Source organism: Protopterus annectens, chromosome 13.part0, assembly GCF_019279795.1.
Source record: "Protopterus annectens isolate FY-2018-M chromosome 13.part0, PAN1.0, whole genome shotgun sequence".
NCBI classification, from domain to species: domain Eukaryota; kingdom Metazoa; phylum Chordata; order Ceratodontiformes; family Protopteridae; genus Protopterus; species Protopterus annectens.
In genome coordinates, this window is record NC_056747.1 from 856570588 (window position 1) to 856593126 (window position 22539).

General features: G+C 41.8%; 1 protein-coding gene across 6 annotated transcripts in view; it reads right to left on the reverse strand.

Annotated features, from left to right (window-relative positions):
* The window catches only part of ACACA (acetyl-CoA carboxylase alpha), a 2143878-nt gene that overhangs the window by 120273 nt on the left and 2001066 nt on the right, over window positions 1–22539 (reverse strand). For all 6 annotated transcript variants that reach the window (XM_044054575.1, XM_044054578.1, XM_044054576.1 and 3 more), the window contains one exon: window positions 11110–11264. In XM_044054575.1, coding sequence (XP_043910510.1) covers window positions 11110–11264 — 155 coding nt within the window. The remainder of the gene's footprint in view (window positions 1–11109; window positions 11265–22539) is intronic.

Consider the following 22539-nt stretch of genomic DNA (forward strand, 5'->3'; position numbering starts at 1 on the left):
AAAAATGTCCATTAAGGAAAATTATTTGTCACTAGCCCTATGTGGAAGTGATGGGACCTACTCACATGACTTTTATGCTGTCTTCAAAACTTGCTTCATTGTAGGTAGATGATAGAAGCAATTCAGGGAGGCTGATCAGGAAGATCAAGGTACTAGAAAACAATGACCTATATTTTATCCTTTACCACATCTATGAAGTCACTTCACTATCCAATGGCTCTAAGAAAAGTCAACTCAAAATCCTCAGAGGAGATGTGTGAACACCAGGAACACACAGAATCATCCAAAATCCCTGTTTGAGACAGCCTTCTTGATAGGAGCTTTCTTCTTGATTAAGAAAGGCAGAAACAACCTACTATTGGACTGGTGAAGAGCTCCATTAGCTAGTGTGCTAGCATACTGTTCCAGGTGCCAAGGACTGTAAGAGTTTGTCCAGCTTAGCTTTATGATTTATGATCCCTTAGGGGGAGCCAGTTCCCTTTCCATTTCCTCCCTATCCACCCTAGTATCTGTCCACTCTTTTCCCCATTCTGTACTGACTTCCGAATTCCTCTCACAATGGCAACCCCCCACTAAGTACTCATTCAGTACCTATGCTTCTTCCTTTTCTTCAGTGATTTCCCTCCCAATATTGCTCAGCCTGCTCACTTCTGTTTCTATCTTTCCTTTTTGAAATGTACCTAAAAAAGCCATTGCTTCCCCTCTTTACCCATTCTGCCAGTTCCCTTGCAGCTTTAGTGTTTGCTTCCTTCACTATTTTCACCTTCTGTCAATATCCTTATATTATGCGTGTTCCACCTCCGGCTCCTCCTTTCCAATTTTGTCGGCATTTTCTCTTGCCTTACTTGCTAGCCTCAAATTTTTATACTGTCACATCATCCTTCTCCTCTTTTTGCTTTCTACTCACACCTTTGTCTACTGCTTTGAGTCGTCCATCCCTGACTCACTCTCAAAACTTGTTTATTTCTCTTGTTTGCTCTCAGTCTCTTGACTCATCCTTATCTCTCTCTCCAGCATAGCATACTCCAGGTTCCTAAAATCCTACACCACCGCCTCTGTATTCTCGCTTCCTCCCCAGTCTAGATCACACAGCACCATGATCACTGTTGGGTAATGGTGTCTTAACCACATCATCCATGATCCCCATCCATACTGGTAAGGATCACATCCAGAATTCTAAACTTTCTGGTACTGCCCTAAATTGTCTAGATGAACTCTTAATAGTCCAAGAACTCAGTTAACTCCAACTCCCTCTCCGCTCTTAGAATTTCCTACACTTCTCCTGGTAGATTCAGATCCTACATGAGTACCATACTCTTTATTCTTGTCGATTCCTTTATCCTCTCTCCTCCATTCTCAAAATATTCCTCCATTAATGTGTCTGGGAAGTGCAATGCATCAATCCAGAATCTCCTCATTTCTTTACCTAACTACCAGGACACTTAACTTAGGCTCCAATCCTGCACACTCCCTTGCTCCACTCTTGGCTTAGTGTTTTTCCTCCTTTCTCTGACCTCACATCTGATGCTGTCCTTTAAGCAGAACACTACTCGACTTCCATCTCTCCATTTTCAAGCTCTCCTGAGCAATGTATACCCAGACACTTCAGAGTCCCATCCCCTCCTGTTACTCATCCATGTTTCAATAATCCCAACAATGTCTACCCTTCCCTCTGCATTACTGCTTGTAGCTCCAGTTCCATCCAGAGTAACATTACCCAACAAGACTCAGAATTGACCCTGTTTGTTCCTCTGTTGTGGTCCACATCTCCTTTTACTTTCTGTCTACTATCTGAACACCTACTTCTCTCTTCTGCTTCTGTCATGCTCCCTCCCCTCCATCTTACTTTAGGATAATGACTATTGAGGTATAACTTTACAAATGATTTATTTAGTAGCATTTGATTTCTGGCAAGTGCCGAGAGGGTAGAAAACCTCTTTTTCAGTGGGGGAACAGGGAGAAAAGCTCCGTAGAGACTACAAGTATAACCATGAATCCATAAAGACCTACATTAAATGCAGTTATACATGTACAAGAATTGTACAGCATCGAGATATCAAATTTTACACTTAATAAATATAGCAAAAAAATGACCATGCAATTTTAGTGATGGACAGAAAAGTCAAAATTTGTTTTAGAATTGAGAATGAGAGAGAGAGATTAAAACATGAACACTGAATTTATTAGCAGTTTGCATTACATGTTAGGAAGGAGATGATATCACATAATATAGCAGAGAAGCTACGGCCACTTTAGACTGTCTAATCCACCTACTGCATGTCTTTGGAATGTGGGAGGAGCATATAGTATTAATACTATTTGTGTTATTTCCTGCTACTGATAGAGATGAAATGACAAGAAGCTGAATGCCAAAGAAAAAGATTCTTAAGAGTAGAAAGGAAGTTGAAGATGTGTGATAGGATAAGGATTTTTTTTTAGGTTATGCAAAGCCGTTAAGATACAGATAGTGAATAGTGAGGGACACGATTTGTTAAATTAGTGAATAAAAGTAGTCTCATGCAGAGATGTTGGAGAGGGGGTAATGATATTTGCAACATTTACAGCTTGTTTAGTAGAACTATATGACTTGGAAACATTTATGCTAGTTTAGTCAACAGGTATCAGACAGAAATTATATTTTCAATCTTGTATTATTTAAATTAATCCTTTATAGCCACACATGGAGACATTTCTTGGATATACCTAGTCTCTCTTCCAGGTCTTCTCCAATCTTACCTCCAGCCCTAAGCCTTTCTCCCATTTCAACTGCTGAAACCAGACACTGCACTCCCTAATCCTCTCCTTCTTCTTCAGTGTAAAGGCTGTTCATAAAGGAAATAATTTTGATGCTCCATTCAATCCCCTTGACTCTCTCTGCCATCCATCCAGGCCTGCTTGCTACCACCAAATCTCTCTCTTCTGGCAAGTCATTGGCATCTACATGCAAGAAAACATGCATCATCTCCCAGGAGATTACTTTTACTGAAACTGGTTTAACTGAAACGTTGCCTCTCTTTTCTTGCTTGCCTAGAATCAGTATCTTTTTATCTGAGTCTCCAATCACTAAAACCATCTTCCCTATCTCCACATTGGCTCTTATCTACTTCACTTCCTGTTCCATGTCACTCCCCCTATAACCCTCTATTTTAATTTCCACCATTTTCAGCCTTTCTCTCTGTGCCGGTTGCACCCTTCTCTATGTTGCACTGTATCCATTCCCATCCCTCCTGTGCTCCTCCTACAAGATCTCTTCATTGTTCTGTTTCTTTTGATCTCTAGCTCTACCATTTAGCTAAGTATCCTTCCCTGCCCAGTTCCTTCCTGCTCTCCTTCTGGTGCTGGCTCCTGCATGGTCACCTTTGACTCTGTTCACCTTTATTAATTATCACTGCTATCTACATCTGCCCTTTCACCCTGGCTTTTTTCTTCTTGTCCTCTTTTTTGTGGCTATTTCTCCCATTTCCTCCCTTCACCTTCCTGTGCGCCACACAAATTGGTCATCTATCCTTTTTCAACAATTCACCAATCTATTGAGTTCATTACCATCTCTATCTCCCATATTCTACCATGAAGCCCCCCCCCCCCACATTCTCCTGCAGATTAAACATCCTTTGCCACTCTAAAGATCTATGAGCCAAGCCACTGCACTACATCGTAAAACCTTAAAAATTTCTCTCCCACCATTCATCATACTGCCTGTAACTCTTTCCATGTCCCATTCTATGATACCTAGCTTATACATATTTTTATTTTATTTTCCTCTACACAGATATTTTTTTAACTACTAAAGCCTTTCAATCTTGAACTGCTAAGCAAATGTTGGACAAGTGTCACACCTGAAGATGACTAAGATTAAAAAACAGGTATTTATCCCTTTATTTACATTAAAAGTATGTACTTGGACATGAAAGGTCAACTAAGTCCATCATGAACCAATTTCATACGTCTTTCAGAAGTGAAGCAAGCAATTCACACCTAGTATGGAACAAATACTAGAAATACAAGAAGCAGGTCTTCAGAAGCAATTAAGTCATTCTTAGTTTGTTCACCGCTATGTAGACAAGTAGTTAAGCCCCACTGTAGCAAAAGTGGCACCCTATTTCCAACCCTATCCAAAATGCCAGAGTCCCTATGAAGCCATACTGTGGAAAGGTGCTGTGGTACGTATGCTAGACTGAACAGTTCCCACAGGAGTCTTGACAATGGATACATGGTCAAGATGTGATTCTACTCTTCAAGAAACTTGCAGAGATAATCAATCGTTTTAAAGACAGATAGAGCAGAGGTTACACAGGTAGCATCCCTGAAGACATGCCCCAATGGTTGGGATGGAATGACCCAATAGTTTTCTTCCTTCTCAGTTAGATCTTGACTGAGAAAATATAGAGGAACCAAACCCAATCTGTGCTTCCTCTTGTTTCTTCAAAAAAAGGATCATCCTGTGGGTTTCTACAGGAATACAATGCCCACATTTGCTCTTGTTTCCCGCCTTTCCTGTAAATAGTCTAGTCCAGATACATATTTGCTGTATCCAGGACTGTTTGTAAGCTTCTCAGCCCACTCCCAAGCCCTTCTGTGTTGGAGGAAAGCCGTCTAGCTTATCAGTGGGAGTGGTAAGCACTAGGTAGCCCATCTACCACAACAGAGGTGGTTTCTGGCCCAGAAACTGTAGTTTATTGGCCGTTTGGGCAGCTTTTCTATCCCTTTCAACTTTCTGGTTTAAAAGCCCGCATTTGCGCTTGTTTCCCGCCTTTCTGGTAACTAGTCTAGTCCAGATACAGAGCTTCTGAGCTCCCCAAGCCTTTCTGTGTTGGAGGGAAGCCTTCTAGCTTATCAGTGGGATTGGTAAGCACTAGGTAGCATATCTACTAAAAGAGGAGTGGTTTCTGGCCCAGAAACTGTAGCTTATTAGCTGTTTGGGCAGTTTTTCCATCCCTTTCAACTTTCTGGTTTAAATGCCCACATTTGCACAGGTTTGCACTTATTTATGTTCTGCAGACCCAGTTTTGGTGTCCTGCAGATTGCAAGAGCACCAGGAAGGAGAAATAGATACTCTAAGTGCCCTCATTTTGATTTTTTCCTAATTTACTGCTTTCTGCACTTGTTTTTAATTTTTTTTTTTTTTATTTAATTGCATTTATTTAAACTGTATTTGCTTTAATATTGCTACACATTCAAGTGTGTTAGCTTGCACTGTATTTGAATTGTTTTTACTGTTGTTTTAGCTGCTTTTCTGTATATATATATATATATATATATATATATATATATATATATATATATAAAAGTTCTAAGCTTGTTTCCCATGTTTCCTGTGTTGGAGGGAAGCCTTCTAGCTTATCAGTGGGAGTGGCCCAGAAATTGCAGTTTTATTGGCAGTTTGGGCAGTTTTTCCATCCCCTTCAACTTTCTGGTTTAAAAGCCCGCGTTTGCACCTGTTTAAACTCTGTGCAGTGACACCAAGCTGAGGTAAACTATTACTGGGGCCAGAAAGTCTGCTGTTCAGTTTTTCCCTTAGATCTTGCTAGCTCTTTCTCTCTTGCACTTCAAATAGCTTAACAGCTTTGCACTTCAGCAGGTTTTTGTAGCAATTATTGTAGCACATCTAAGTGCCATCAGCACTAGTCATTCTTCATGGAAATAGTTCCAGTACTTAGTAGTTATAACCACCCCTCCTGGCATGATTAAAGGGCAGTTCCCTGTGCTTTCTCCTATCAACATGGTGCACTTGGGCATTCTGAGGCAGTGTAGCAACTGCCTCATGTACACAGACAACCCTCTCCTCTTACCTCTCAACGCTCAGACTTGTGAGAGATGCACTTATATCACCAAATTGGAAGCTATGCACTCTCCAGCTAAGACTGGACTAGCTGGTCAAGAGGAGAAGGTCAACACCTGCACCACACCACATGGAACACACAGCCCTCTACAACACCCACCATCACAGCTCTCACATAAAAACACAAACCACATACCCACCTTCATGGAGGCTCTCAATAGAAATTTACCCAAACAGCAGAGACATCCAAGACAGAAATGCACTCGACCACCACAACACAGCACAAGGCAGAGGATGCATAGCTCAGCTCCACAGTGTGCCCCTCAACCTAAGCCTCTAAGGCTAAACACCTTGCCCAATACACTAATCATAGGTGACTCAATAGTGAAGCACACAGATGTCCCACTCACTAGGTTGAATAAGGAGAAGGTAACAGTCTGCTGTCTATCGGGTGCCAGAATCCGACACATAACACACGCACTCAGGTCACTCCACAACAAGTACAAGTATGACTCTGTCATTTTCCATGTGGGTGTGAATGACCTGAGACTCACCTCCCTGGACTACATGAAAAGAGACATGGTGGAGTTCTCGGATTATGTGGCCCAGACAGGCATGACCCTAGCCCTGAGCAGTATCCTACTGTCACCCAGAATGATACCGCAGTACAAGCAGAAAATGACTGACTTCGACAAATGGCTAAGTTTCTGGTGTCATTCAAAGGGGATCCAGTATCTGTCTGCTTGGGATGACATGATTGGCAGACCTCAGTGCTTTGCCAGAGATGGCCTGCATCTGTCACCCCTGGGTTTCCGGCTATTGGCCAAGGCTCTTAACACCCCTATAGTGCCTTTTTAGGAAGTGTTCCAAAGACCAAATTACCACCATAACATCTATAAATAAATGCAATTTGAGGGTCATGCTGCTCAACGCTAGACGTCTAAATCTCAAGATGCACTCGCTCAAAGTACTCCTCAAAATGGAGAACATCGACATTTGTGCTGTAACGGAGACCTGGTTTAAAGCAGCAGAAAGCACCCCTGTGCTACCAGGCTATAACTCATTCCACACCTTTCGGCCTCAAAACATGGACCAAAGCTCCAAAGGCGGTGGTATCTCCATATTCATAAAGGATATGCACACCTCCAGACTAGTAGCCCAGCATAACGCATTTGAAATACTTCAGGTACAACTAATATTGGGTAAGACAGCAATGCAGGTCATAGCCTGATATAGGTCCCCAACCATGTACCTAGACTCTCACTCCACATTCCTAAGCACCCTGGAATCTATCAAGGTCCAACCCAACACTCTCATATTAGGAGACTTCAACTACCCCTCCATCAACTGGAAAAACTACTCAAGCACCAATACACTGGCCCAACGCTTCCTGGAATTCATGAATTCCAATGGCGTAGACCAGCTCACTCTGACCTCCACTAAAGGAAGCAGCATCCTTGACCTGGTTATTACTAACATGGGTGACCACTGCTCTACACCAGTAGTCAATCCCACCCTGGTCAGATCTGACCATAAACTAATTACCATGGAAATCTACATCTCACCCACATCCCCGACAAAGATAATCACCTTGAAAAACTTCTCCAAAGCTGACTTTGTGCTCCTAAAAACAGAGGTGTCTAACTTCATGGCACCCATACCAATGGAAAATAGCTGCATGACTGCCAAATCAAACACCAATGCACTGTACAAACATGAACATAAATGCATGGAACTAGCCATACCCAACAGAACCAAGACACTCTCCTCCAAAAAAAGGAAGCCAATCTGGTGGTCCCCTGCCATTAATAAACTCTACAACAGAAGTAAGAAACTGCTGCAGAAAAAGGTGAAGTTCCAAAATTGGAAAAACTCCCTTATTAACCTCAACAAAAAGTTGAGATCCCTCATCAAATCCTCTAAAGCCAGCTATGAAGGCAGAATTATGGCAGACACTACAATCGCAAAGCCTTCTACAGTTATTTCAAGAACCTCCACAGCAATACCTAGACTTGCTCTGAGTTACTGCACAATGGTACATCCTATACTGAGCCAATAAATATTGCCAACATACTAGCTGACAGATTCAATGCCAACTTTACCCCTCTCTCCCCCCCCCTAAAGGACCAATCACAGTACCGGAAAAATGCCAGGCACCCAGCATTACCACAGCACAGGTTAAAGCTGCATTGTCCAAGGCCAAGAATACAGCTTCCATGGGAACCGATAATATCCCTGGCTGTGTTCCACATGAACTACAAATTGAACTGGCACCACATCTGTGTGCCCTGTTCAGTCACAGCCTCACCTCAGGCTTTGTCCCTACCGAATGGCGCACTGCTACACTCATGCTTCTCCATAAAGGGGGAGCAACTACAGACCCTGGGAATTATCACCCCTTTAGCCTGATGAGTGTGATATGTAAAGCTAAGGAGCACATCATCATGGACCTGATTAACAAAGATATAAGAAATCTCCAAACTCTAGACCCCACACAATTTGGCTTTGTGAAAGGGAGATCATGCCTGCTCAACCTGGTTGACTTCAGTCACCAGGGCTGTGAATGAAGGTAAGGCAGCGCATACAGCCTACCTCGATCTGGCCAAGGCCTTTGATACCATTCCTCACTCAGGAATTATTGATAAACTCATCAAACTAGGCATCAACCCTTATATCACTAGGTAGGTTGCAAATTGGCTCACAGATAGAACACACAGTGTGAAAGTAGCGGACGTCAAGTCAGACTGCCAACCAGTCACGAGTGGAGTCCCACAGGAATCGGTCCTGGGTCCTCTCCTTTTCGGCATCTACTTCTCAGAAGTCTAGGCTAACAAAAAGGGACTCTGGCTAACCAAGTTCGCAGATAACTATAAGCTGGGAGCCATTATTAACTCCCCAAGTGATGCAGACATCCTGCAGCAAGGTCTCACTGAGACCAATGACTGGTGTTGAAACCATGGCCTTAAGCTTAATGCCAAAAAATGTATCGTCATCCCCTTTGGTAAAAACTCAGTTCCCACTAATTACCACATCGATGCGAGCCCACCGAACACTGAAGGCGTTATAAGAGATCTGGCGATTCAGGCTGACAGCAACCTCTCCTTTGACCACCACATTGCCACAGTGGTCAGAAAGTCCTTCTGTGTGGCACATCCCATTACCAAGGGTTTTGCTTCCAGGAAGAAAGAGGTCATCGTCTCGCTCTACTCTTCCCTCATTAGACCAATCATCGATTATAATGCCCCGTTTGGCATGTACCTCACTAGACACCTGCAACAGCTGGAGAGGCCACAGAAGTACCTCACAAAGAGGATCCTAGGCATTAAACACATCTCCTACACGGACAGACTTAAAAGACTCCAGCTATTCTCTGTCTTATATTGCCTATGTAGAGGCGATCTCTGCTTGACTTACAAAGCCATGTCTGACCCAGCTCTGTTAGAAATGCTACATCTAAAGAAATCCCAATCCCTCCGCACCACACTCTCCAGAGACCTCATTACCACAATCAACAGAGCACGCTGGAGGGACAGGTTCCTCACCCAGAGACTGCCCATGCTCTGGAATAGATTTCCCATACATGTCAAGCAGAGCACCTTGTTGTCTCTCTTCAAGAGAAATCTTGATGAGTGGATGGGTAATAGAAAGTTCATCCTGGGGATCACTTCAGTGGCTCTACTTGACAGTGGGAACTAACGTCGGGTGGCGCAATGCCAGGGCACTTCTATGGGCTAGGCTTGCAAAGGCTCCAAGACCATTAGCCTAGTACACACCTATGAACCTGCTACCCATGTCAGTCTTGGAGTCAAGGACCTTTGAATGCTCTTAGTCTCCTTCAGGGAACATAACAAATCGGACTCTCTCCAGCCTCTACCGCCAAACGGGACTATCACTGCTTGCCCAGTGCAAGAGGCATTGAGAATGTATCAGGCAACCAGACAATAGTACCCACAGCAGCATTCACTGGAGGGGGTGCTATGTCTTGTGAGACATATGCAAACTTTAACACTGGCATTAGCTTGCCCTATTAACTTGTACACTCCCTCACCAGTGGGGATGACGCTTATCAAGCATCAAAAATAAGACACGTCTAACACAAAGGTCATTCCTATGGGCCAGGAGGATCCAAATCAGTCTACTCTACCTTGGCTACCTAAACCTGAATAGGAGGAAGCCTGGGAAAAAAAGTATTCTGTCTTGGGTACAACGACTGAGCCTGTACTACAGTGATTCAACAGACTGCTTCAAGAGAGCAGGCCACGCATGGTGTAGCCCAGACACTCTAACATGAAAGAGGTAGTATGATCACCACAGTTTGTACCCTCAAACTAGTTGCAAGAGTGCACCTCTCACATTGTTCTCATCTCTAACTGATGACAGGTGTAAGCTCAATCTCCCGCTATTTGAAGAGAAGCTACAAGACTCCATCTACCACCAGCATGGGGCTTTGCAAGTAACCACATAACAGGATGTTGTGCTAAGCACACTCCACAGTCTCCATCTTGACAGAGTTGAGGTAGGTCTTAAGTTTATCCTTATAGCTAGGGTGCATATATACAATACTTCACCATGTAAGAGATTATTATCAGCTAAAACAGACAGAACTCTTTATTCAACAGAGGCAGTACAGTGAGACCTGTGCTGGGAGACAGAAGGCTTCAGGTCAAAACTGTGAATGCCTAGATTTGGAAAATCATGCCTCCCCAGTATTCATTAGTACTTAGAGATGACACTATGCTAGCATGTTAACATACAGTGCTAGAAGAAGAAACTAGAACCATGCAATGGAACAAAATTAAAATATTTTTTACTAAAAGTGTATGTGATCAGAGATGCACTGAAGATGCTGAACAATCATAATGAAGTTGGGTGAGCCCAGCTGTGTTAGTAGCTCCCTGCTGCAGCTTGGTTCATCAACACTGCTGTTGTGTGTGTGTGTGTGTGTGTGTGTGTGTGTGTGTGTGTGTGTGTGTGTGTGTGTGTGTGTGTGTGTGTGTGTGTGTGTGTGTGTGTGCGTGCATCTAATTCACAACTTGCAAACTGCATTAGAACACTTGTAGAAAAACAGTTTTTTTTTCTCAGTTTCAGCCTTTTCCTATTCTATGCATCAGAGAGATTTATTAGCTCCACTAGCTGTGAAGAAAGTAAACTAGGCAAAGAAGGAAATATCTACAAGAAACCAGAACTTTGAAAGGATTTGGCCATGTCTGTTTCTGCCTGACACAGTATACAAAAAAGGGAAATCTCATGGACAGAGTATAGCTATTAGTTCTTTCACTCTGTGGAACAACTAAGTCCACCACCCCTAAGTATCATGCTTGGCTACTTACTGTAATAACTCCTTTTTCTTGCATCCTTCCTGGTGTGTCATGCAAGTCAGCAAACCTTACTGCAATTTGATGGTAAATGGGCAACAGGAATTCTTCTCGTTCCTTCAGCTTCATCTCCAGCTCCTTCCGCTCTGAGGCATTCAATTCTGGTGTACCTACAGCCAGAAGAGTGACCACATTTAATAATCATGAGCAAAATGGAAGACAAAGAAAGCTGCATAACACTTTGACAAAAGAGACTGTCTGAATCTTAGTTGCCTGTCATGCGCCATAACTACATGAGTGTATATTTACTTATATCTTTTGTACTGTTGGTTCAACTACTGCAAAAACAAACGTTTGCACACTACTTCACAACTTGTGGACTAAAAGAGACTAAAGCCACTTTTTCATCTTTTCTAGGATCACGTCTACTGACATCCTTGGGCTCAGTCAAGTATGTTCTTTCTATGCAATTTATTTCCTTTAGGCAGGGACTAAAGGTGTAAGTGCCTCTATTTACATCAAAAATAAATATACGTCAAGGCTGGCCAAACAGGACAATGCACTTGAGCTGCTCCATGTTCAAGTCACCATAGGTAAAATCTAATACTACTTCCTTGCAAGCTATAGGTCCCCCTCTATGACCCAGGAAACCCATACCATGCATTTAAACTTATTAGAAACACTAATCATCCAACCCAATACCATATTCACGGGTGACTTTAATTACCTCACTATTAACTGTGAATCCTATACAACATCAAACACACATGCACAGAGATTCCTGGATTTTGTAAACACAAACTCCCTGGACCAGATAGTCAATATACCAACCAGGGGTGCAACCATACTGTATCTGGTCCTCACTAATATGGGAGAGTGCTGCACAGCCCCTACTGTAATGCCTTCTCTGGTAAGGTCAGACCACAAAATGGTCTCCTTTGAAGTAAAAATAAAACCTGGAATCCCAGATTAACCAGGAATATTCAGGAAGTATTCTAAGGCTAACCTTCTGCTATTAAGTGAGAACCTGGCAAAAGTTCAAGCTCCTATAAATCCGGAGAATACTTCTGCCTCTGCAGAACTGTTCACAGAAACCCTGTACACGCATGTTAATAGCTGCATTGAGGCAGCTGTACCTACCAGGAAGAAGTACAGAACTACTAACTCAAAAAACAAGCCACCCTGGTGGAATCACAAAATCAACTGGATTTATAACAGGAGGAAGAAAATCATGGCAAAAATTAGGAGGTGCAGCACCCAGAAGGATAAAAGCACTCTCATCAAACTAAAACAACTCAGAGGACAAATAAAGTCTACCAAAGCCAAATTTGAGGTAAGTGTGGCCTCCCAGGCCAAGGACAACCACAAAGCATTCTTTAGCTATGTCCGCAACCTCAAAGGCAATACACAATTGTGTGCAGAGCTCATTGCAAATGGAGCCACCTATACTGAGTCAGAAGATATAACAAACCTCCTGGCTGATAAATTCAGCTCCAAAATTACTCCTCTCTCCCCCTCAACTTTCCCTCAGGAAATATCATCAAATATAACTCCCAGTACTCTCACTAGGGAACAGATGTTTATTGTTCTCTCTAACACCAAGAACATTGCATAAATGGGCCCAAACAGTGTCCCTGGATACCTTCTAAATAGCATGAAACATGACCTATCAGGGCCTCTGGAATTACTATTTAACTGTAGCCTCCAAACAGGCTTCATGCCTCATGAATGGAGAAAGGCAACAGTCATCCCTGTGCACAAAGGTGGGCCAACTACAGACCCATAAGTCTTAAGAGTCTTATATGTAAAGACATGGAAACAATTATCCTGGAGATGATCAACAGAGATATAGTAAACCTCCAGACACTGGACCCAACCCAGTTTGGTTTCGTCAAGGGCAGATCATGCCTACTCAACCTGGTGGACTTCTTTGAGAATGTCACTAAAGCAATGGATGATGGCAAAATCATTCACACTGCCTACCATGACCACCTCAAGGCCGTATCCCTGTATTCTGTCTCTTACAGGCTTTTGAGGGGAGAGCTATGCCTGGCATACAGGGCATTGTCCCACTCTGATGGACCACCTACAAATCAACAACACAAACAACACCAGAATTACCCATTCTAAAGACTTAAACCTTGCCTGTGATATAACTAGGACCTGCTGGACAGATAGATATGTATACCGGAGACTACCCTGTCTATGGAACGGGCTCCCCAGCCATGTGAAGCATAGTTCCTCCCTGAACCAATTCAAGTGCAACTTGGACAACTGGATGAGAAACTGGAAAGTCATCCCTGGTTTAGCACCTATGTCTCTAATGCAAACAGGCAACCTGTAAATGGTTCATCTCCCAGGCCCATGCTTACACTTATCAAGGGTATCAGAACTTGTCAGAGATTTGGGATGCATGGCTGGGCTTAAAAAGGCCCTTGTGGTCATTAGCCCAGTAAACACCGATGACCCTTTAGCCTTGACTACAAAGCACCCGGCTAGAATGAGACAAAGGAACTACTTGATTGCTTATACCATACATTAGGTCACAGAAATATTCTTATTACCTAGCTCCCGCAGTTGGCTCTGTACAGGTGTGCATCATGCCAAATGCCAGAGTCATTCTTATGAGTATACACATTAGGTTCTACCATAAAGGTGTCAAATGTCAGACTCCAACAAACATAGTTTTGATCACTCAGAACAGGCCGCTTGTCTCCATCAAGGGATGCTCCTAAGACACTAGATTCCTTACTATTTAACTCCAGCATAGAAGAGTTGACCAATCCCTCTTACTCCAGGCTTGCAAATAAAATCCAGAGCATTGGCAATGGCCTGACGTCCTGTCATCATGCCAGCTGGCCAGCTTTCAGAAAGAATTACTACTTTGTTCAAGTATGTATGTAGCACTGCAACTAACACAGATCATCTAAAATGCAGAAAAACGAAAAGGAATTCATGTCACTCTTAGCTATGAGATTGAAATTAAAAAGGCAGGGATAACAAGGGTAGGCAGTCGACTAGTCAACATTTCCAAGAGTTTAGAATAAAGGAATGCATTGTGAAATGCTTTTAAGAGGTCAAAGTACACAGTACATAGCTGGAAGTTTGAGGCAGTATCTGAATTTATTAAATATTGTCGAGCTACATCAGAGCTGTAACTAGTGTGAGGCAAGAGGGGATACTGTCCTGGAAGCAAGCGGTTACAGGGAATGATCAGCAGGTTTCAATGGTGTGTGAGTGCAGTGCTGGCGTTTCTTTATGAAGTCACAAGGATGTTATAGCTTAATAAATGAAAGGCATTACTGCATTTGCATTTATAGCTGAAAAGGTGAAGCACTCTATGTGTAGTGATTCAACTGTGGCAAACGACATTTTATTGTTGGCCCTAAACTGTGAGAAACACCTTTGTTTTGATCCCCGACTTTGGGCGAGGCACTAATTCTGGGAATAGCACAGGGTGCCAGATATCATAATTATGCTTTTTGAGTTACACAATATCACCTTTAAATGATATTTAGTGTTTCTTATTAACTACAGCAAGGAGCTCTGCTAAAATATATCCAGGAGATTGTTGCTACAGTTCATTAGAAACACTGAATGTCACATAAGCAGCCATGATCAATAGCACAGCTATTTAAATGCTTTGCTGTTACAGCAGCTATTCCTTTCACACAGGAACAGATTGGCACCTAAACTAAAGCACCAATAGCAACCCCTATCTGCTTGTACCATGGACAGATGCTCCTCTTGCCCCACTCCTGCTAGTCCTGGGTACAACAAGTGCATGTTACCAGAAGGGGTGACTTGACCTTCCTTAATGGAAAAATTTATGAGTATTGGCTAGATTTTCACATATTCTGTTGAGTATTCATCCCTTGCAACAGACCTGGGTTTCAGTTTGTTTAGACACTTGAATATTACAGCAACTAGCAATATTTTCAGAGTAAATACAATGGATACAAGACAAGGAGGGATACTAGACTGAGTATTGGCTTCATTAGTCAGAATTTTTCAGAGAATCATAAAAATGTCCACAAAATAAATATCAGAATCCTTTGTGGAGGATAAGGTAAATTAGCAGAGCTATGATCAGAATAAAGAAGATGGTCAATCTTCCTCTAAAATCTCTTTAGATTCCGGATGTCAAGAATGGCATATTTTGCCTTATTCCTAACTTCTTTACATTTTACAAGTTCAGCATAGAGTTTAGTAGTGTAATACATGTCCCATAAATGATCTCTTTCTGACATCCATGATTTGGTTTTAGGTTTAATCCATGGTAATGTGGTAGATGTAAAACATCTTTCCCATTGACAGGACATTTTGTTTAGGCTAATAATAAAAGTAAATATGAAAAATGGCACTGCATCATCAAGTGGCAAACAGATAAGCCGCAGTGGTACAGCAGTAGCATTGTTGCCTCACAGCAAAAGGTTCTCCTGTTCGATTCTCGGCTGGAGTGCCTTCTGTGTGGAGTCTGTATGTCCTCCCCGCAGTCGAGTGGCCTCCGAAAAACAGGCGTGAATGAGTGTGCCTTCGCTAAAAGTTGGGTGCCGGGCTGGCAACTTGGCACCATAAAAAATCTACTGCCAATCATTAGTGGACCGGAGTTTCGCTGTGGAGACTCCTAACCGGGAAAAGCCGAAAAACCAAACATCATCATTATCAAGTGGCAAACAGAATAAAGGTGACCAGTCTACAGAAATAAGAGTGGAATTAAGAGTGGCTGTCACAAAGTTCTCTGTGCTTTTAAAGGAACAGCATCTCCTAATTTTGTGGCTTTGGTACAGTTCCACAGAAGGAAAATAATATCAGCTCTAATCTCCTAAAGAATTTCCCATTTAGCTAGCGGGAAAATATTCCATTCCAGAGTTCTCTCTATGCCAGATATCTTAAGTGTTTGTGCAGGAAGTCTGCCCAATTGAGTGAAACCACATAGGTAAATGTGAGGAGAACTGCAATCATCAATGGGTGATTTTCAGTCATTACTGAAGGCACCCCATTATTACATCAGAGCAAAAAAAAAAAAAAAAAGCGTAGAATAGCTAATGCAAAGGCTCATTCTCTACAGCTGAGCAAGTCTCTGGTGCAATGTAGGCACAGGCAGAAGCAAGCAGTTGGGGCTCATCTATGGGAAGAGTGTGCTAACTGCTTATCAGCCAGGATACATGCAAGTTGTTCCCATAAAAGGATTGCTATACCATCATCAGGATCATGATTTCTGTCAGATATTAGCAGTGATAATTCCATATCCAAGTAAAGTTACATCATTAACAGTACTGACTGATTTCAGTCATGTCTCCGCAGAACTAGAATATGTAGATTGCAGAGGTAAATCCAGACATGAGTTAGGCAAAGTTTTATTTTGCAAACATCTTGCAGCAATATGACCAGTGCTAACGTCTTTATCTTGTTTAAATGTGCTATATATGTTTTATCTAATGTTATTTTCATAGTTTCATAGTTTAGTTTCATAGTTTAGTACTAGGCTATCTGCCCTGGGGCATTTGCAAGCCTAGCCCTATAGATGTGGCTTTCGCCACCCCATGTAGTGGTACTAAGGTGTATAGGATAAATTTAGAATACTGTGCCTTTGTCTAGTAGTGAAACATTGAAGACCCCCTTACTTATTAAAATTAGTTTACTGTGCCTCTGTTAAGTAGCGACACAGGGGTGACCCCTGGGGTAAACCTACGATCTCCCATCCACTCGTCAAGATTTCTCTTGAAGAGAGTCAGTGAGGGGCTCTGCCTAACATGGACTGGGATTTTGTTCCAGAGTATGGGAAGCCTCTGAGTTATGAATCTGTCCCTCCAGCATGTTCTATTCATATTTGTACTGAGGTTTAAATCTTTGGCTCTCATGGTTCTTATGGATTTTGATTTTTTGAGGTGGAGCATGTCCATCAATTCCTGGTTGGACATGGCCTTGTACGTCAAGCACAGATCACCTCTGAGCAGGTGGTATGCTACTGAATAGAGCTGGAGTTTCTTTAGCCTGGCAGCATATGGCATATGTTGGAGACCCTTGATCCTCTTGGTGAGGTACTTCTGGGGTCTCTCCAGCTGTTGTAAGTGCCGGGTGAGGTACATACCAAATGGGGCACTGTACTCAATCATGGGCCTGATAAGGGAGGAGTACAGGGGCACAATGACCTCCTTTGATCTGGATGTGAACCCCTTCATGATAAGGTGGGCAAGGTAGAAAGTCTTTCTAACCAATTTGGCAACGTGGGTGTCAAATGAGAGGTCACTATCAACTTGGGTCCCCAGGTCTCTAATTACTTTTTCGGTACTCAGTGGGTTACTGTCTATGTGATAATTTGTGGGTATTTTGTTTTTCCCAAAGGGGATGACTATACATTTCTTGGCATTCAGTTTAAGGCCGTGATTCCGGCACTAGTTGTCCGTTTCGGTGAGGCCTTTCTGTAGGATGTATGTGTCAGCTGGTGTATCGACTATGGCGCCTAGTTTGCAGTCATCTACGAACTTTGTCAGCCACAACCCTCCCATGTTTGCTTTCACATCTGAGAAGTAAATGCTGAACAAGAGGGGTCCCAGGACAGAGCCCTGTGGGACACCACTTGTGACTGGCTTTGAGTCTGACATGGCTCCCGCAATCTTGACTTTATGGGTTCTGTTCTTTAGCCAGTTTGCAACCCATCTTGTGACATATGGATTTACATTTAAGCTGTTTAGCTTATCTATGATCCCCGAGTGGGGTATTGTGTCGAAGGCTTTAGCCAAGTCCAGGTAGGCTGTATGGACTGCCTTGCCCTCATCAATGGCTCTAGTGACTGTTTCGAAAAAGTCAACCACGTTCAAAAGACAGGATCTGCCCTTTACAAGGCTGAACTGGGTGGGATCAAGTGTCTGTAGGTCCCCAATGTCGTTGTTTATGAGTTCCATAATAATTCTTTCCATAGCTTTGCAAACCAGGCTGGTCAAGCTTATGGGGCGGTAGTTCCCAGGGTCAGTAGTGGAGCCTCCCTTGTGGAGTGGGACCACTGTTGCTGTACGCCAGTGTTCATGTACATATCCTGTAGTAAGGCTAAGGTTAAATAACATTTTTATATGCGGGTTTAGCTCCTCTTGGAGTTCACATATCACGCAGCCGGGGATACCATCAGGTCCCATAGATGCTGTGTTTTTTGCTTTGCTGAGGGTGGTTCTCACCTGGACATCAGAGATGACAGGGAGGTTACATTCAGCTGGGATGAGTATTTCTTCTTTTGGAGGTGAAGGAGGGGAGAAATTTGCACTGAACCTGTCTGCCAGAATGTTGGCAATATCTGTGGGTTCGGTAAATTTTTTGTCATTGTGTACTAACTCTGAGCATATCTGAGTGTTTCCACCCAGGTTTCTAACATAACTGAAGAATGTATTGTGGTTATCTTTAGTGTTCTTGGCGATTTTTCTCTCAAAGTTGGCCTTGGATATGTTTATGAGAGAACGTAGCTTTCTACTAGTGCTGATCAGAGATGCCTTCCCTTTATGGGATTTTGCTCTGTCTTGCAGTAGCTTCCTTCTTTTGTTATACAATTTGTTTATGGCTGGGGTCCACCAGACAGGATGCTTTCCTTTGGTGGAGAGGGTCTTGGTTTTATTTGGGATTGCACGATCCATGCATTCTTGGAGATGTCCGTAGAAAGCATTTGTGTAGGATTCAGCATTGTGGGATGTGGTTTCCATTGGCCCTGTGGGCTTAAATGACACCATCTCAGTCTTGGGAAGTGTAAAGTCGGCTTTTGAGAAGTTTCTCCCTGTAGTCTTTTGTGCTGGGGGTGGAGGTGGTAAATGTATATCCAGGGTGATTAGTTTGTGGTCAGATCTCACCAGTGAGGGCAATACATCTTTAGGATGTTGTATTAACAACATTTCAAGCATTTATAAAATTTTTTGTAGGATAAATATGTGGCATCACACTAACTCAGACCAAGAAGACCGATAGTAGTATCCCACACTGTGGGTCCTGGAACCCAGTATTGGACATACAATAACCGCAATCAATGTAACACATAAAACAGGTTAGCATTCAAAAGGTTAAGAAAAGGAGACAGTCTTGTATGGCATCTTAACATTTCACTGGCTTTGAACATCTTGGTTTTGACTGGGTGGTCTGGAGCTGGATTGGCCACACTACATATATATAAGGTCAAATAGCTCAGGACAGAACATGGCAGGTGAGGTTCACCTTGGTATAGAAGCCTTCAAAAATGCCTGTAAGTCCCTACTAGATTACACAAAGCATGTGTAGCATCCAATAGGGAGGCCAGTAGTATACAGGATTGTATGTGCTGTTTGATAGGGACAGATTACAGGTACTGAAATATCTTGTGATCCAGAGGGAGAGAGAGTTTCCAGTGAGCCTGGGGTGATTTACAGGGATTAATAAATAATGTCTGATGTTGACCAGATAAGATCTTATACAAAAGGTCTCAGTGGTGCTTTCCCAGTGAAGTTCTGGTCTCGGTACAAAGATGGTCCTAAGTGACCTTCTTGACTATATAGCTGAGAAAAACTCCTAAATATACTGTCACTCTGGCTACATTAGAAAAAAAACAGAAAACTATTAATTAAAACTTGGAGTTTGGACTGCATCATAAGAACTACTCAAAGTACGTAAAATCCTTGCATATGTGTTTACTACTCAAAGTACGTAAAATCCTTGCATATGTGTTTATATGTACATAACACTATGCAAGTGCATGTCTACAACTAGTTGTATTAAAATTAAATATAAATATATTATTATATGTTTATGCCAATAGTTTTTACTAAATATATATATATATATATATATATATATATCAATGCATTTCTAATGGATATACCTTCTTACAATAGTGAATACATTAGAATTATGTGGGGGGCTATGCCCCCCACACCCCTCCTTAATATTCTCACTCCAGGGTTGCACTGCAGTGGGCAGGGGCTATATTCAATTTTTGACCAAATGAACTTCGACCAAGTGAGCTTTCAGTGAAGTGCAATGCCTGGTATCATTTTCGACTAAGTGTAATTCGACCAAATGTATGGAATCCATATATATATATATATATATATATATATATATATATATATATATATATATGTATATATATATGTATATGTATATATATATATATATATATATATATATATATATATATATATATATATATATATACACACTAGACAATCTCGACGTACTGAAATGTCGAAATTCAGTACATAGAGACCGAATAGTGGAAAGTGCAGTCAACTGAAATTACACTATGCAGAATCCACAAATTTCGAATCTGCCGCTATCGTGGTGTCGCATTCATGATGTGTGGTGCAGTTTGTGGATTTATCATGGGTTTCAGGTAAGTGTTGTGTGTTTGAGGATAATGGGTAGGGATTTTAGTGTGTGTGTGTGTGCGACCTCGGAGTTAGAATATATAAGTAGGGGGGTGGGTGGTTGCAGGGGGGGCTTGCCTCCCTGCTTATAGGTAGGTTAAGTGTGTTTGTATGTGTTATGTTTGTTTAGTTAGGTAGGTGCATGTGTGATTATGTCCTGGTTTGTGTGTGTGTGTGTCTGTGTGTGAATGGTTGCGATTGTAGTATTCGTGATTGTGGGTTTTCGTGTATGTGGTTTTTCGACTATTCAGTCTCAAAATACTGAAATTTGACATTTCAGTATTTCGAGATTGTGCTGGAATGCAATCCGTTGATATGCTTTTCAATGAAAAAAAATACACTGACTACAAAACAATGAAAATTATCAATTGAACGAACAAAAAAGCCAATAGAAAACCTGGTGAGGTCTTCAAAGCATCCATTTTTTTCATACCTAAAAGTGAAAAAAAGATTAAGGGGAAAATACCAACTCTAAGTGTGTTCTTCCTCTACAGCTAAGAAGCTGTAACAAACTGAGGGAGGGCAATTCTTTGAAAAAGCCACTGTCCACCTTGATGTCTGATGTAGTAATCTGCACCTTTGACATGAGAAGGGAATTTAAATGTTTGGTGTTGGCAGCTATGCCAAACACTCTTTGGACCTAAAAGACATCATATGACACTAATTAATTTGCAACAAAAGTTTTCTCAAGCTGCATAAATGGGATTTTGTGGTTAGATAATGCTTAAATTAATCAGCACTAAAATGCAAGGGAATGTGGTAAGACTGAGGAATAGATGACAGCTGGGTACATTCTCAAGAGACACACAAAGAGCCCATTACCTTGTTACAAATAAACACAAACCCAAAAGGGTAAAATACTTGTAAAAAAAATAATAAAACAATGCGGACTGCACCAAGTGCTGTTTATTGCAAAGCTTACACCAAGCTCCAGAATACTAAGCGCTTTCACCATGCAAAACAATGGCTTGCTTAGTATTCTGGAACTTGGTGTAAGCTTTGCACTAAACAGCACTTGGTGCAGTCCGTATTGTTTTTATTTTATTATTTTTTTACCATTGCCTTGTTACTTTTTGCTCACCTAGACAACACTCAGTATAATAATCACCAAGCTACTGCAAAACGCTGATGCAGCATATATCTGATACAGCACACCAACAACACACTTTCATTCTCTGTTTATTTATTTATTTATTTATTGGACCCAAGGTAGGTGGGGCAGTTCCCTGGGACCCTTATCTTATGTTTAATAACTTTTAAGGCCCATTTTAGTGATGCACAGGTAGTAAGTCTGCAGGCCACTTAACTCAAATCTGTAAGCTATGTCTTCACCCACAGCTCTTTTATATAATCCCCAAGTTACACTACCAGCAGATACAAGTAGAGTACTCTCTGTTAAAAATGACTTTCAGAAAAACAGGCAAGTCAACCTCTGTGTTTTGATATCAAATACTAATGTGCATGAGTGTGGGACACACACACACACACACACACACACACACACACACACACACAGTAGTAAAACAGTTAGATATGCACAATTTTATTCTTTTTTGTTCTTACCATAGTAGCATACACACTTTTCACTGGCCTGTGATATATTCTTTAGTAAACTGTTGAATGAGTAAATTAAACTTAAATGCACTAGTTGGTATGCAGGGAAGACATGAAAGCAACTAGCTGAAGAGGGAACACGTCTGGAATGAGCAGTAGGTTAAGAGCAACTGTGGTTCAATAAAACGTCTTGTCAACTTGAACTCAGACGAGACCGAGTGTTTATGACAAATGAAAGATGAACATCCAAGAGTATTCAAAAAATCTAGTATTCTCACCCTGAACCAGAAGGCAGTAAACTACAGGGTCAACTTCCCAAATACTGGCAGACCCTATCACAACATACATTTCCTGTGCTGACAAGACATGACTGATTTAATTTTACTTGGATTTAACTTGGTTTTCAACATGTAATACAGACCACAACCAAACAATCATAACATAAACAAGGCTTACTGTATATCAAAAACACATACAATGGCTATCCTGGCATTATTCTTTCATCAAAGAG